This window comes from Ursus arctos, unplaced genomic scaffold (assembly GCF_023065955.2).
Source record: "Ursus arctos isolate Adak ecotype North America unplaced genomic scaffold, UrsArc2.0 scaffold_22, whole genome shotgun sequence".
Lineage (NCBI taxonomy): Eukaryota > Metazoa > Chordata > Mammalia > Carnivora > Ursidae > Ursus > Ursus arctos.
The window spans coordinates 5,148,442-5,166,305 of NW_026622897.1; the positions used below are offsets into that span (position 1 = coordinate 5,148,442).

At 41.9% G+C, this 17,864-nt stretch overlaps 1 protein-coding gene across 1 annotated transcript in view; it reads left to right on the plus strand.

Annotated features, from left to right (window-relative positions):
* The first annotated feature begins 357 nt into the window (after nt 1–357).
* Nucleotides 358–17,864, plus strand: part of CUL5 (cullin 5) — an 88,383-nt gene continuing 70,876 nt past the window's right edge. The window contains exon 1 of the mRNA XM_048217211.2: nt 358–838. Within this exon, the coding sequence (XP_048073168.1) occupies nt 815–838 (24 nt within the window). The 5' untranslated portion in view covers nt 358–814. The remainder of the gene's footprint in view (nt 839–17,864) is intronic.

The window sequence follows — 17,864 nt, forward strand, 5'->3', positions numbered from 1 at the left end:
AATATTCATTGCCTGAACAACCTTGCATGGATTATTTTGGCGCTAGGTACTCTGGGCTGGAAATATTAATAGTTAACACTTTTGCGCCTCCACTGATTCATGCAGTCATTCAACAAACATTTATTGGACGCCTTCGATGTGCCAGTTCTTACTGACTGAGCTGCCGGACCCAAGCCGAGCTGTCACAAGCGTCTCCTTCGGGATCGCGGTGCTCCCCAGCACACCCAGTCCCCGGATTTGGGGCGGAGGTGGGGGGGGGACCAGGGAATATATCCAGTTCCGCCAGCAGAGGGCGCGCTGCCGCCCTCTCCGCAGCCTCCCGACCCACCAAGGCTTCCCGGCTCCCACGCTCGCTCCCGAGCGCGCCCCCGCCCGCCGCGTCACGTGATGCGGCCGCGGAACCTGAGCTGCCGGGCCTAAGCCGAGCTAAATTCGTTGCGGGTGGCCTCCGCGGGTGCAACCACAAAGGCTAATCCGAAAGACTGGGGAGGCTCGCGGAGTCGATGCTTCCTCTTCCAATTCAGGTCGGCTCCCGCTATCTCCTCCCCGTTCGCCGCTGCCGACTGCCCGAGCGTGTGCATGAGCTCTCTGGTGTGGGGAAACGCCGGTGACCATGTAGGCGGAAAGAGCGAGGAAGCTCCAGGTGCCTGGGACGAGGTCAGCGCTGTCGGCACGCCTCCGCTGCGCCCAGCACACCCGCGGTGCAGGCCGGCGGGCTGCTCGGCCCTGCTGGGAAGCCGGGCCTCCGCCTGTGGCCTGGCCCGGAGCGGCACGAAATCTCGCGCCGTCTCGCGAGAGGCGAAGTTGCAGGAACATGGCGACGTCGAATCTGTTAAAGGTAAGACCCTCCGTCCAGCCCGGCTTGGACTTCGCGCCCGCCGGCTCTGGCGCCTCGGGAGAGGCCCGGTTCGGGTTCGGCGGCCAAGTGTGGGAGTGCTTGGGGGTTGTCCGCCTCGGGGGAGGCCGGGGAGGCGGCCGCCGGGGACCGGAACGCTGGTCTGTGGCCTTGGGGTCGGGAGGCTCCGGCTGTCCGCCCGCCGGCCGGCCCGGGGTGTGCAGGGCCCGGCCGAGGGCAGGCGGCGAGCGCGGCTGGCGGGGGAGCCGCTGTGGGCCGGGGCGGCGGGCGCGTGGTGGTGCTGTGCGCCGGCCCCGCGTGCCGCGGTACCCTGGGGGTCTCCGGTGCGGCGAGAGTCCAAGACGCATGAAGGGGAAATCCGAGAGAATGCTGCCCAGTCGGTCTCAACGGCCCGGCTCACCCTCGCCTTCTTAATCTCTGTTGGCCTCCTCTTGTGTGCACGAAATTCCGGGTCAGACAGCAAGCGGTGCCTTCCACCCCGCTCGCGCCCTCCCTCTTCTGCTCGCTGCACCTTTGCTCCTGTCCTCCCATTCCTGAGTTCCCATTTTTCATGTTTTTCCTTGGGAAACTGCTCCGCAGCCACGGTGCAGCACACAGTCCGCTGAGTGCCGAGGAAGCGCTCCGCAAAGTTACCGGATCCAAGACAAGGGTTAAAGTTAGTTTTGGATCTGTGGGATGGCAAGGGAGATGCAGGCCCAGAGGGGCGTATTCCCTGCCCTCAGAAAGCTGGGAGGAGAATGAGGAACACATGGCACATGCATAATAGAAAATAATGGAAAATACGTTGAAATATGCTGGAACCTCACTTATGTCTTCTTTACACCACCAGTACTAACTGCCTAACAGATGGGACTGTCTTATGAAATGCAGACCAAATTTTACTAATTTAAGAGGCAGTATATCTTCTTTTAAAAGGGGGAGGGGCCTAGAACGAAACTCAGTCTGCCACTTAGAAGCTATGTCACTTTGGGCAAGTTTCTTAACTTCTCCATGCCCAGGTGTCCTTATCAATAATACGGCGTTATCAATAGCATCTATCTCGTAGGAGCATTGTTAAGATCGAGTCAACGTATGTAAAATGCCTAAAGCAGTGACTGGCACTGAATTAGTGCCCGATGCATGCAAATAACCAGAGTGACTACTGCTACTTTCTCTGAGAAAACGAATTCATGGGAATGGAGTAAGCCAACCTACTCTCTTAGAACAGGATAGCAAAGTTCTAATAGATTCAGAAAGAAAACTTGTTTACCTTCTGAAGACTCCTGCTAGTGCTTCCCACATGTTTACATAAGCAATCGCTAATGTTACTCGTCGAAATGTGTTTAAGAAATAATTGGGTTCATGATCGTTTGTGTTTTTTTTTTTTTTTTGGACTTGATTACTTGGATGTAAAGCAAGGGCTTACTCCCCCAAGAATTCTCTCTTAGAGAAGAGCAAGTCACTTTATTCCACTCCCTAGGAAGCCTCACAAAGGAGGAGAAGGTGCCCGTCTGAAGCTGCTTGAGTAAATACCAGTGAGTGCTTACTTTGTAGAGATTATGAATCTGTGCATCCAATACACAGCTGTAGAAGGAAAAAACTGCTTCAATATATAGAAAGTGGGCATTTAGGACTTAGGTTAAAAAGTTCACAAGGATTCAAAAAGTTCTGTAACTCAGACAACTTTTATAAAATAAAGGAAGGTGATAATGCTTTGAAAAAACAGGTGAAGGACTCATTCACTCTAGTGAACATGAAGACAGATGCCAAAGATACACTGAAAATTTTTCAAATTGTTTTATGAAGTGTCGAAAGGGGGAGAAATAATTTCTGAATGTTATTTTATGTAGTATGTGATTTTAAATACATACAACTAACATCATATAATGGGCATTATACATAGACATTTGATTCTTCTATCTGTATCTCCGAAAGTTTACATGTTCAAGTTGGCCAGAAAAATCTTTTTCTTTTTTTCTTTTTTCTTTCTGTATTGGGAGTAGGGAGGGGGGTTGTCTCATGTTAATACTTAAAGAAGCAGCTAATTAAAAAGTGAAAAGTTTGTCATTTTGGAGAAATGTAGTGAGACCCTGCCAGGGTAGACCCGTAACATAATTCATAGGATCACTTAAATTCAGGTGTGGTGGTACCTTGAGTAAAGATAGAGCTGAGTGGGATGTGGTCAGATTAGCCTTGTTTGCTTTTTTGACAGGACTAATAGACCGGTTCATAAGAGAAATGCCTTAGACATTGTGCAATTAGGTTTCACCAGAGTGTATTTGACAGAATTATCATGTCCTGTGGTCAAAATGGAGAAGCGTGGGCTAGATGAGAATACAGTTAGAACTGGATTCATGATCATAAACAGCTGTACCTGAAGTGATAAATCATCAACCCTGAAGTAGGTCTGTGGTGTCCTGCTGAAAAAATAAGTTTTCTTCCTATTTGCCAGTAACTTGGGTGGAGTTAAGTTTATTGAGTTTCTGGATGACAGTTTGGAGGGATAGCTAATATGTTACGAAAGATAACAAGATTCAGAGCTTTGATAGGAAACGTACAAGTCAGAGGGCAAAGCAGTAAAAACCACCTACATTTTTAATATTGGAATTTGATATAATAATGATTGTATTGTCTATTTAAAGCAAGTGGACTATGACTAGATTTTGGAAATCTAATATACAAAGATTTGTGTTGTATATTTTGTCATGAACAGTTACCAGTTACTGGGGGGGGGGGAATTATATCTCCCCAAACCTTTTAGTATTACTACTTTAAGTTTGTTTTTTTTTAACATATAATTCTGGTTCCTTTGCTTTGGCAGTATCTAGACCCTGAGTGCTGTTTTCTTCATTTCTAGTTGAGTATCCTATCCCAAATAACAGTTGTTTAAATCTTATTTCACTGAGTCTCAACCCCATTTAATTCTTAGCATATTACTGTATGTAGGTATTTCGAGTGCCCTTCACTGTGGTCAGTACCACACATTCATCCAGTTTCCCTATATTCTCTTTTTCAAGGCACCTGCTGTGTTGCTTCCTGGCTTGTTCTTCAGCCTTCATTTCGCCTGCAGGACCTGGCAGCACATTCCCTGTTATTTTGTTTCAGTCCCCTTATTCTGGCTTCCATGGAGTAAAAAAGTTCATGTATCTCCTCTTATAAAACTTCGACCCTTTTTCCTCTTGCCATTCATTCCCCAGGTTGTTTGAAAGGCAGCCCCCACTTGCTGCCTTTATAGTTCTTCACCTTCTTGCTCAACTTACCGTGACTCTACTCCCCTTACCCCCACCTAGTTAAAGCGAAGCTGCTAGTTTTGAGAGCAGTGGCAACTTCCTGATTGCCAAATGAGATTTTTCTCCGATATTATTGATGACTATCTCTGCTTCCCTTTTGATTTTTATGAGATTCTCTCTGTAGTGTCCTCTCTCTCAAATCACCGGTGTTTTTCACTGACCTCCCTCCTGTCCTCCCCAGTGTGATTATTTCTCAGGAGTTAATCTTCGGCCCTATTCTATCTTTGTACTTCTGTTTCTGGGGCAGTCCTAACTCCCATGATTTCACTATTTTTATCTCTTAACTCTGATCTGAGCTCTGGACCAAAACACAGTTCTGACCATATCACTTTCCTGCTCAGATACCTTTGGTGGTTCAAATTCTTTGATATCTTTCCAGTTGGGTCTTCTCCCTAATATCTCTCTGTCTGCCTCCCCTGCCCCCTCCTGCTCTCTTTCCTCTCTGTCCCCTTCTCCCCCTTTTTCTCTCTCACACACCCCTACTTCTACCTGGCTGGTTTCTTGTTGGTTCACTGGTACCATTATCTCAGTACTGGCCTCTTAAAATCTGTTTAGTCAGTAAGATCCAGCCCAGATTCCTCCCTTCTTAGTGCTCTCATTTGAACCTGTTGCCTGTGTGCACAGCCAGAGCACCGCATCACATTCTTTTAGCACTTGCTTTATGCCTTGTATATTAGTTGCATAGTCTATTTGCATATCTAACTCCCTTTCAGGATTGTAAGCTCCATTATTGCGGGGTCTTTATTTTATTGATCTTTTGATGCCTTAACCATCAAGTGTGGTGATCACTCATGGTAGGTGCTCCGTGAGTAATAGTTGCTTCAAAAGAGAAGTCTAGTGCAGTATCTGTGCATTGTAGATACTCATTAAATGAGTGTTGATTGGTTAAAAGGAGGAATTTCTTTTTTTTTTTTCCTTAAAGATTTTATTTATTTATTTGACAGGATAGAGACAGCCAGCGAGAGAGGGAACACAAGCAGGGGGAGTGGGAGAGAAGGAAGCAGGCTCCCAGCGGAGGAGCCTGATGTGGGGCTCGATCCCACAACGCCGGGATCACGCCCTGAGCCGAAGGCAGACGCCCAACCGCTGTGCCACCCAGGCGCCCCAAAAGGAGGAATTTCTGATTCTGTTCCCTTGTAATTAGATCTAGAGAGAGGGGGAGAAAAGAGGGGAGAAGTATAAAAACCAATCCATTAGAGAATCCAAACTTGAAACTGAAATAGGCACGCTACTGTTCCCAGTGGAAACTTTTTTATTTTTTGAGAGGAAAGAAAATGGAAATTCATTATTAAAATGATTCATTAGACACATATGTACTAGGCACCATGAATGATACAATGATGTGTAAAACATCTGTCCTCTTTGGGAATTCACATATACTACAGGAAATTAAAAGGCACTAATGATTTTTTCTAAGGCAAGAACGTAAGGAGTGTTAACACTGTGTGGTCCTTCACAGACTGAGGAGATCATTTCTGGTGGATTGATCAAGCATTGGAGTTGGATTTTGAAGACAGGGTAGACTTTTTGTAGGTGGTGATTAGGGTAAAATTTGGTGGGAATGGAGAGGAGATTGGTTCGGCTGTGCTGGAAGCAGGACTGCCTGCTGTGTTGCATGCTAGTGAATGGTGTTCCTTGAAATTGTCGGAGCCCAGTGGCCCAGAATAGGGGAAACGCGAGGAGACAAGAGGATGAGGGAAAGTCCTGGGCTGTGAAAGGTCTTCAATACAAGGCAAAGGAGTTTGAAATAAAGTCCTGTAGATGATGAGGAATATTTGAAAAATATGTGAGCGGAGATCTTGTCAAGCCCTCAATTTATTCTTGGCTCTTCCACATAAAACCTATTACTTATCATTACTTTTATTTTATGTGTATTCAAAATCTTGACTCGTAGGGTGGTCATGAATGAGGGGCATTTGTGCCGGGGACACCGTGTTCATTGGAACCTTAACAGGGAGTCAGTAAGTCTCTGGAAATTCATTGAACAAGTTCAATTCATTGAACAAGTATTCAGCATTTTCTAATTCCACCTGGTGATTTAGGCAAATTCCTGCCCACGTATATTTTTCTGTTGGGGAGAGGCAAAAAAACATATAAGCAAATAAATAGGTCAGATATGCTATGAAAAAAAACAATTAGGGTAAGGGTAGAGAGGGATCAATGTTATTTTTGATGGGTTGATAGGGGAAGGCCTCTGAGGAGGTGACATTGGACGTGAGACCTGAGTGAAGCAAGGGCACATGCCATGTACATATTTCGGAGATTTCCAGGTAGAGGGAACAGGAGCGGCCAGCATAAAGGCATTAAGTCAGGAACATGCTTGGCAAAGAACTATGGATGTGATTACCGAGATGTGAATGTTGTCAGTAAATGGTTAAGATACACAACTGAGTGGTTCTTTTTAATTTCTATTTGAACATAAGTGAGAGCCTTATTTAGAAGCTACCTTGTCACTTTTCATTGAGTTGAGGGGAATTGCCCTTCCAAATGGGCATGTGAGAGGCACATGATCCTTCGAGCCACCTGCCCTCCCTCCAGTGTCCCGTCTTAGACATGGTTACCTTCTGCATGGCCTAGGGAGAAAAGGAACTCAGGGTTATGTATGTTGGTGGACTAAATTAGTTACTATAAGTCTGTGATAAATGTCGATGTGAGCATTGTTCATGTTCTGTGAAAATAAATGAGCAATTAATAATCTGGCAGTGATGTGTATTAATGCTCTGACAGGAAGTGACAGTTTAGGATAGACTTTGAGACATCAGTCGTTTATCAGTGGGTTAGAAAAGGGAAATTTTAGACTGCAGGAGGATATCAAGAGGACACTAGACATCCATCTCGGGGGCGGAAAAGAAGGGTGGAGGAGAGATAGACAAAGACAGGTGTTTCTTATTGGATGTTTTGCAAGGTGTCCTGGTGAACCTAGTTGTGTCCCAGAAAGCCTTCTGACTTGTGCCTCGGTGTAGGAGGTGTAGAGTGAGTTGGTGCCTGATGGACTCTACACAAGTGACCAGGTGACGGCGCGGGTTAGAACATTGGTCATAAGACATGTAGTACAGGTGATGCCCTGGATGTGTGATATTTGTAATGGGGTTTGTTCATTCTACAAATATGTAGGCATTTATTCTGTGCTGGATACTAGTCTAAGTGTGGTAGAGTAGTGGATATGACAGACAAGGTCCCTGGTCTTTGGGGCTTATATTCAGACTTGTAAATGCTGACACCAAAGAAGTAACACATCGGGTAGTTTTTGTAGAAACGAGAGCTATGATGGAAACAGTATAATCAAGAGTGTTCAGAAGATGGGGGCACTATTTTACTTATATACAACAAAATAATTTTATCTTTTTCCCCTCAATACTGCTTTCAACTACGTTCTGTTGAATTTTCCTTCCCTGCCACTTGATGACATTTCAACCCCGTCTCCTAGCTTTCTGTTTTTTTAGAAAAAAAGTCCTTTTAGTCTAAATTAAGAATTTCAATCTCAAAGCCAAATTAAATCTATATGCTTAAGCCCTTGGCTTCAGATCTGCAGAGAGGAATGGGGTAAAGGCGGTCTTCTTAGGTTGGTTTAGGAAGGCCTCTGGGGGGTGACATTGACGCTAGACCTGACTGATATGCATTCTATTCTAGGCAAAGCTCTTGAGGTGCTGTGGTGAGCTTGGCTTACTTGAGGAACACGTTTAAAAGGGTGGTGTGGCTGGAACCTAGTGAGAATTGCCAGGAATCAAATATATACTGGAGTTCTGTGGTTCTTTTGGTTAATGGGGATTGCAGATGTGGTTTTAAAATCCCATAACTGGGAATGCTAGTGGGTCATAGACTATATAGGAACCCACACATTCAAATAGCCTCATGATTTACACGGAAGACACAAAATACACAAATTGGATTCCTTTTGTAAAGTGATTAGAATGCCATCATTGGATAAAATTCATAATCAATAGGATAGGAACTTCACAGAGGGAACAAATGCACATCTTAAATCACACAACCTCCCTGTGATGCAGTCAGAATGTTACAGGCATGAAAGTGTGCAGGTGATAAAAGTAATGGCTACTAACTGTGTCCATGTCATTATTTTTGGCCTTGCCTCAACTTGTCCTTTAACTTTTCTTGTTCCTTTGTCATCACAAGGATGTTATAAGAACATGTACAGTAATAATAACTAAATTTTCTGTTTTTTTCCAAATGCAAGTTTGTTTGTTTTAAGATGGTTTGGGTGTTTTTTTTTTTAGTAAGCTCTATACCCACTATGGGGCTCGAACTCACAGCCTGAGATCAAGAGTCGCTTGCTGCACTGACTGAGCCAGCCGGGCGCCCCCAAATGCAACATTTGATATCATAAATTGTTGTCATAGGATTACTTCTACAGTTTGATGCCATATGTTTTGTCCCATATGTTATGTAGGGATTTCTGGACATTTCAGGGCAAACCAATTGGTCAGTATTTGTGTTATTTTGTTGTAAATTGAGTAATTTAAAAATGATTCTAAGTACATTTTGCAAGCTAGTGGACAATTTTCTGTTTTTGTTTACTCTCCTGTGTTTAAGCATTACTAATTTTTTTTTAAAGATTTTATTTATTTATTTGACAGAGATACAGATAGCCAGCGAGAGAGGGAACACAAGCAGGGGGAGTGGGAGAGAAAGAAGCAGGCTCATAGCGGAGGAGCCTGATGTGGGGCTCGATCCCATAACGCCGGGATCACGCCCTGAGCTGAAGGCAGACGCTTAACCGCTGTGCCACCCAGGCGCCCCAAGCATTACTAATTTTTTTAGCATGGTACCACATTTTATATGTGCACACAAGGAATTATGTACCTACCTTTTTCTTGGGATTAAATAAAATGGAATTGTTGCAGATGAACCCATTGTTTGAAAAACCACTCTTGAATTTCAATAGAAAGTGTGCAGAACTTTTTTAAATAACATATTCTAGAAAGATCTATATGGCATTTTTCATTACTGCACTATAACATCCCCCCACCCCAAACATTTTACAAAAAATTAAACTTCGCTTTCTTCGTAATGCATGCTTGTTTTTCTTTGAAATAATCACCATGGCTATAGATAAGAGATCGTAGGATTTGACCGTCAATTTGTTTTAGAACTGGTTATTCCATTAGGGGGTACTTTATAGATACAGCTGAACGTATTTTATTGGTTCTGAGTAACCAACATGTTCTATTAAGAGATCCTGATTTCTCTGTATTGATTAGAGTAGGAAAGGGAGGTAAGCCTTTGTTCATCTATTTTTCTTTCTTTTTTTTTTCTTACTGTTTTCATCCTATCTCTCCTCTTGTTTCTGAGAAACTTCACACTGATGCTTTTTTTTTTCCTCAGCCTTGTGGGGGAGACATTAAGTAAAGAACAGTTTAGTAGTGTATACTTTTATCTTATTTAAAATAAAGAGGAACAGTGAACACAGGAGAAAAGAAATGAGGCCAAGAGTTGAGTTAGAACTTCAGCATTTGCTTTTATTGGACTGTACATCCCAAACAACCTACCATTTCTTCCAAATCATTCAGCTCAGGTGCATTCCTCCCCTGGCGTTTCTTCTATGGTCAGCGTTCTGTCAGTTACTCACTCAAGTCAGAAATCTGAGTGCCGTAGAAAGAACAAACACATGTTTAGGTACCCTAGTCCCATTTAAAAAAATGAGAAAAAAGTGTGTGTGGGGTTATATATGATTTTTTTTTAAAGAAAATGTTTTAGACCTATTTATTAATCTATATTGGACCTCTAATCTAAATTCTAAAATTAATATCCTTTGTATTTTGAATTATATTGGGGAGTTCCAGTGAGGGGGAGCGACTGATAAGTCATTTAAGAGCTTAGTGCCTTAATGTTGCTTTTGTTGAGTCATTTTGAGCTTTCTCTCATTCCTATATCTAACTACCACCAAATCCTGTTACTGTAGGAGAATAAGAAGGAATAGTAGTTATGGTAGGAGTCCCTAATGTAATAAAGGTAGACAGCACTTATATCATGTTTAATTATTTCATTCATGTCTCTCAGCATTTTAGATGTCTTATTAAATCCTGTAACAACCCTTGCACATAGATAACTTTGTTAAATCCATTTGACTTAGATGAAACTGAAGCACAGAGAGTTTAAGTAACTTATTCAAGGTCACATGGTTGGTAAATGGCTAAGTCATAATTCTTTTCTTACAAAACGCTTCATGAACATCTCACCAGCAGCACCTTGCCTCCGTGTAGGGCTTCGTCATGTATTGCTTGTATGGACTGTTGTGGAGGCTTCCTGTTAGACTGTTCTAATTTTTCCTTCAATGAATTTATAGGTGATCATTTAGAAGTCGAATGTAATCATGCCAATAGCCAGTGGCTACCTTTCCCCCCAGCTAAAGAATTTTATTTAATGTGTTTAATCTGTTACTGTCATTTATTTTGCTTAGATTAAATACTTTCTTACTTTCTGACACAAAAAGGTGTTCCAGGATCATCTCTGCCCCAACCTTGGAATTAACATTTTCTCCAAGGAACCTTTTCATGGAGTATGGTATTGAGAAATCAGAATCTGGATGCTAGGTATGCTAATTGCTACTGGGGTGTTGTTCCTCCGAGGCCCTCCCATTGGGCGGAGCTGGGACACACATGCCCCTACGTGCATGCGCGCGCACGCACACACCCTGTGCTCGTTTCTGTATTCTGTAGACACCAGTGAGTTCACCGCAGTCCTTCCAATTCCAGTAAACTCATTTCTGTCCTTTTCCCTTTCCATATAATGTGACTTCTTTCTCTGACAGTGAGAAATCTCATTGACACTGGCTTTCGGACTGAGTTATTCAGGAAGGAAGGAAAGAAGGGAGGAAGCTATTACAACATTTTTAATATGTATAGATGTAAAACCAGCTATAAATTCCTTAAACTCAGAATTCTTTAACAATTAAAAGATAGTTACCAATTAAATACAACACTAAAAACTCAGTAATATTTAAATGAACAGCACTAGCGTAACAATTTTTAAAGCAAGATTTATTGAAATGTGACCTATATGCAGAAATGCATATAAATCCTACATGTGTAGCTGGATACATTTTTTATAAAGCAAACATACCTGTATAATCAGCACCCATATCTAGAAATAGAATATTAACAGTACCCCTGAAAGCCCCCTCGCTCTTGCCCTGTCCTAGTCTCTAATTTGGAACCCCCAAGCCCAGGGTAATCACTATGCTGACTTCTAATAACTGTAGATGTGCTTTCTCTGTTCATGAACTCTATTCGTGTAGTCTTGTGACTTTTTTGCTCAACATGTCTGTGAGGTTCCTCTATATTACTACATGTTAAATTTTTATTGCTGTATAGTATGCCACTATTAGGAATATTTCACAGTTTATTCATCTTATTGTTGATGGACATTTGGGTTGTTAATAGTTTTTTACTCTTGAGAATAGAGATACAATGTGCTTTCTTGTACAGGTTTTTGGTAGATGTATGTATGCAGCTCAGTTGGAAGTCTACCCAGAAGTGAAGTTAGTGTGTCACATGACATACATATGTTTAGCTTTCGTGGATACTGCTAAGTAGTTTCCTAAAACAGTTGTATGAGTTTACACTCACCGGAAGGATGAGAGTTCGGGTTTCTCTGAATTTTCTCTAATACTTGGTATTGTCATTCTTTTCAATTTTAGCGTTTTGTATGTAGTGATATTTCATTGAGGTTTTAATATGTATTTCCATGATGATTAATGATGATGGGTGCTTTTTCATATGGTTATTGGCCATTTAGATATTGGCTTTGTGGAGGGTCTGTTCAAGTGTTGTGCCAGGAATTGGATTGGATTGTTTTTCCTCTCTTACTGATTTTTAGTAATCTCTACATATTTTGGATAAGAGCCTTTCTTGGATATATGTATTAGAAATAATTTCTTCCACTCTGTGGGCAGCTTTTTCACCTCCTTAATGGTATCTTTTAAGGAGCAAAAGTTCTTATTTTTAATATTCAAAAGTTCTTATTTTTAATATTGTACAGTTTACCCAAATTTTTTTTATGGCTAGTGCTTGGTTATAAGGTCATACAAATGATCCAGACTCTACTTGTGTTAATATCTTACTTAATTTTTAAAAACAAAAACAAAATGAAGAATTTATTGTTATACTTTTGAGCCACAAAAATATATCTTGGGACCCTTCTAGGAGTCCCTTAATCACAGTTTAAGAAATGCCATATTAGAGTGTGATTTCCTTGAAGACTTTTCATTTGTAAGTCCCAATGACTTGCATAATTCTTCAAGTACATTAGGCAATCAAGATATTCGTTCAATGAATAAATGAAACAAAGGAATGATGAAGCCCCCCAAATAAGTTCAGACTCTTTCACCAGTCCTGTAAGTTTTGTTGCTGTTTTTTTCATTAAAATTAGCTGTTTGCGTTTCTAAAAATTTAGGCACTATCAGAATTTGTTTAAAAAATTTTTTTCCTCTATAAAAGAAACCTAAAGGTTTTAAAGGGAAGTTTAGTTTGAAATTTCTCATTTCACTGGAAAAAGATGTTTAGCTTTTTGGAAAAGTGTTCTCTTTTGCACCATGTTTAAAGATAAATATGTCTTTCATGTAGTGGTGCTTCTGCGTTGTGGTTTTTAGATTATTACCAGTGAATTTTTATAATCATGGATTTTTTTTTTCCTGCCTTTTTTTTTTTTTTTTTAATGAAATTAAGTCAGGGGTTGTATTCTGCCCATAGGTTGCAAGTCCCTCCATTACTCATTCAGGAAACACTCAAGGAATAGTTAAGAATAAGGCTCTAACAGGGGCACCTGGCTGGCTCGTTCACAAGGGCGTGCGACTCTTGATCCTTGGGGTCAGGAGTTCAAGCCCTATGTTGGGTGTAGAGATTACTTTAAAAAAATAATAAAATCTTAAAAAAGAAAAAAAAGAAAAGAAAGAGGCTCTAACCGGAATACACTGCTTGCATTTGAACCCCAGCTCTGCCACTTATTGTCTATAATCTTAGGGAAATAACCTAACCTAATCTCAGGTTATAGTGTACAGTTTTTTTCATCTATAAAGTGAGAATAATATCACCAAACGCAGAGAGTAGTTATAAAGATTAAATGAATTAATACTTGTAATATTTAAAACAGTACCTGACACACAATTAATAGTCAGATATTATAAAGTAAAACAATCAAAGTTGATGGAATGAGCTACATTGAAGATTATACTGAACTTAAATAATAGAAGTTATAAATAGCTGAACTCAGATTTGGTTACAGTTATTGGATATTCAAATTACCCACCAAAATGTAAAGGAAGCTATTTAGAGATGAGCAAAAGGAAATCATCTTTCGTATCGCAGTTATCACATGTAAAAAATTTATTGACCCTAACCCCAGATTAGTTAAGTGCCATATATTTGCAGTGAAAGAAATAGTACAAAATATTGTAAGGGAATGACTAAACAAAAACAAAAATATAATGAGAAGTTTTTTAAATTTCACCCTTCTATAATGTCAGTGTCAAGCATCCTACTCTGATTACCCCCTCCTGTCTTTCTGACTCATTTTAATGTTCTTAGTCCAGTAATCTAGCTTCACTAAGGCCTTTAATTCATTGATTCTACCACCTTAGTGTCTTAGTGTCTTAGTGTCTTAGATCTGTGAGTTGATAATTTTTATCAAATTAGGAAACCTTTTGGCTTTTATTTCTTCAGGTATCTACTCACCCCTCCACCCCTGACCTCAAGACTCTGGTTATATGTAAGTTAGGTCATTTGATGTTGTTCCATAGCTTCCCGAGAATCATTTTTAGAAATGTTTCTATGATGTTCATGCTTTCCTCTATTTTCTTGAACTTGTGAAGTATATCATAGCTGGTTTAACATCATGCTGTACTGAAACTATCATTCATGTCATTTCCGGGGCAGTTTCTGTTGATGGGCTTTTCTCTTGATGATGGGTTATATTTTCCTTCTTTGCCTGCTTGGTAATTTTTAATTCAGTGCTAGACATTGTGAGTTTTATGTTTTTGGGGCCTGAGTTTTTCAAATATCCTGTAAATATTTCTGGATTTGGCTTTGACACAATTAAGTTACTTGGAATCAGCGTGATCTTTTTGAAGCTTGCTTTTGAGTTTTGTTAGAGTGGGTCTGCAACAACATTTAGGGTAGGAGTACTTTGGCTCCGCTATACATGCAGTGCCTTTCTGAGGACTCTCTCTAATGTTAAGGAGCATTTCTACCCCGGCTGGTAGGAACACAAACTATTCTTAGCCCTTTATGAGCCTGGCTGATTGTTCTGTCTGCTCCTTTCTGATGGACCTTTCCCTAGTCTCTGATAGTTTTCTCATACACATGTGCAAGTCAGAATTCAATCAAGGGCTCAAGGGGACCTCTCTGTATAGCTCTAGTACAGCTCTCTTTTTTTCTGTCTACGCCACAGATTTTTGTCTCCTTGTCCTCTCTAAACTCTGGCTCCTAAGTGAAGCGTCCAGGCTGTTTGTGCTGAGGCTTGGAAACTCTCTAGGCAGTATGTTGGGGATTTGTAGGGCTCTCCTACGATGGTTTTCTCGGGAAGTACTGTCTTGTACTGCCCTTTGGCTCTAGTTGTTGAGGCAGGAGGGGGAAATCTGGCTACTGTTGTTCAGTTGTGGTTGGAAGCAGAACTCTGTCTCTTATTCTGATGTCCTTTCTCTCAGTCTTTACTGGCATTAATTCTTTGTTCAGTATTGTAATCACTCCCTTGAATACACTTTGACCTCCCTGCTCCTCTCTCATTTCACTTGCAAAAACCGCAACCCTGGTTAAATCATCTCTCTACCTTTTAGTGCCAGCACCTGTGTGAATGTTGCAGGCAAAAAAGACACATCTGTACCATTTTCACCTTAAATCCATGACCAGAGTCTGTAAGTGAGCCCAGTCACACGATTATAGTCATTTATTCTACTTCCTAGATAGCTGTTTCGTATCTTTTCTCTCAGAATTCTAGTACCTCCTCCCACATCTTCCAAGGCATTTTCCTTTTTTCTACATCACTGAGAAATTGAAGCAATCAGAGAAGTTTGCAGAGTGGCACTTACATCATCTCCCCTCCTCCGAACATCTGAATGTGCACGCCTTGCCTTCCCCTCTCAGTGTATAGTCATTTCCTCCACCTGTGCACTGTAGGCCCCTCTCTCTCTTGCCTACCCAGGGCAAATTAAATTTAAATGCAAATTCTCCAGCGGTTTCCCTCCTTTTCTCCCACATCATCAATAGTATATCTTGGAACATGCCCATCAGTATAAAAACATACTGTATTTATCCCATTGTAAAAAAAAATTTGACTCCCTCTCCCTGTATCAGCTCCCCTGCCATTTCTGTGCTCTTGTACAACAAAAGTGCCAAGAGTTGTTTGTATTTTTCCAGTTTTTTCCTTCTTTTTCTCTCTTTATTCGCTCCAGTCAGGCTTTTGTCCTTAGCGCTCTATGAAATGCTTTTCTATGATTAATGTAAAGCCTGACTTCCCTTTTGCTATTTCAGTAGTCCTCCTACATAATCTTTCAGGAGCATGAGCTGCCCTTGATCACTCCCCCCTTTCTTGATATGCTTTATTCCCTTGGTTTCCAGAATACCAGAGTCTTGATTTTTGTGCCACCTCTGTGGTTGCTCCTTCTGTCTCCTTTCCTAGTTCTTACTCTTCTTCCCACCTCTTAGTGTTGGATGCCTAAGGCCGTGGGCCTTGGTCCTCTTCTCTCTTAGGTTCACTGCCTTGGTCCAGTAACAAGTTTTAAAATCCATCTGTAGGGGCGCCTGGGTGGCTCAGTGATTAAGCGTCTGCCTTCGGCTCAGGGCGTGATCCCGGAGTCCTGGGATCGAGCCTCAACATCAGGCTCCTCTGCTGGGAGCCTGCTTCTTCCTCTCCCACTCGCCCTGCTTGTGTTCCCTCTCTCTCTGGCTGTCTCTGTCAAATAAATAAAATCTTAAAAAAAAAAAAAAAGAATAAACCCATCTGTACTCCAGTGACTTCCATATTTTAATTTCCTGACCAGACGTTTCTTTTAATTGTAGAGTTGCTTATGAAACTGTATTCAACATCTTCAAAGGGCTGTTGAGTAGATGGGTCAGATGTAGCCCATCTGAAACCAAATGCCAGGGCTTTCCTTCTCAGCCTGTTCCATGTGCGGTGTTTTCCCTTCCAGTTGATGGCAGTGCCATACTTCTTGGACATGTCAAATGACAACTAAAACAATTAAGAAACGAGTTTGATGTCCTTGATTCCAAGGAAGATGATCCATGGGTTGAGGGAGTACAGTGCCTAACAGCCAGTGGAGAGAGTACTCTTCCTGAAGGATTTGGGGCAAGGGCAAGTTTTGTAGAATGTTAGAAGAGGTGGCACAGAAACAGGGCCTGATTGGTTAGGACGTTGGAGATTACCTTATGAGGCAAGCAGGCCCGCTTCTCAAGGGTAAGATAAGCTAACTGAAGCTGAGTTGGAGGACTGTGGTGTTAGGTTTCCTTGGCAGTGAGGTTTTTCCCGTAAGTGCAGGAGGACGTAGGTTTAGATTTGTGACATGGGCTGGGCTCCAGGAGTGGACTTCCTATTGTGGGTCTTGACAGATCAGACAAAAGCCTTAGAGTCCTGCTTTGCTCTGTTCTCTCATGCCCGATGCATACTATTGGGAAATCCTACTTACTGCCACCTTTAAAACATAAAATGTAACTACTGCTCCCTACTTCTGTTGCTGCTATGCTGGTCCAAGTCCCTGTCACCTCTCACCTTGCCTCCTAAACTTACACTCAGCTTGCTCTTGCCCCTTATAATGTATTTCTAACATTGCAATCAGGAAGGTTTTTATTTTATTTAATTTTATTTATTTATTTTTAAAAAATATTTATTTATTCGACAGAGATAGAGACAGCCAGCAAGAGAGGGAACACAATCAGGGGGAGTGGGAGAGGAAGAAGCAGGCTCATAGCGGAGGAGCCTGATGTGGGGCTCGATCCCATAACGCCGGGATCACGCCCTGAGCCGAAGGCAGACGCTTAACCACTGTGCCACCCAGGCGCCCCAGGAAGGTTTTTATTTTTTATTTATTTTAATTTTTAATTTTTAAATTTTTAAATTTTTTTCAAGGTTTTCTTTATTGACTTGAGAGAGAGAGTTCAGAAGCTGGGGGAGAGGTAGAGGGAGAAGCAGACTCCCCACTGAGCTGGGAGCCTGACATGGGGCTCCATCCCAGGACCTGGAGATCATGACCTGAGCCGAAGGCAGACACTTAACCATCTGAGCCACCCAGGTGCCCCAGGAAGGTTTTTAGATGTAAATCAGTCATGTCACTGCTTCCTCAGAATCTTCTCATTGTTCCTCATCTCACCTATAATAGAGGTTATAATGGCCTTCAAGGCCCTGCAAGATCCAAACCTCTTTTGCTTCCCTCACTTCCTCTGCTCTCTCATCTGTCCTTTCTCTGCTCTACCTTGAATACATCAAGCATGCTTCTACCTTAGGGTCTTTCCAGTGGCTGCTTCCTCTGCCTGGAATGCTCCTTCAGATGTCCCTCATGACCAGCTCCCCACTGGCCTCCTCATAGCCCGCTTGTGTGTTTGAGAAGAAAGCCTGTGAGGGCATTAGTTGCACTGAAAGGAGTGAGGGATAGAGGGGCAGGGGTATAGCAGATGTTGAAATCTTGGTGAAAAAGAGCGAGTGGGCAAGATAATCCTAGATATACTAGGAATTGGTGAGTTCAGCCTACTGCTGTTCTGAGTAATAATGAGAGAATGCATAAGACACTTTGT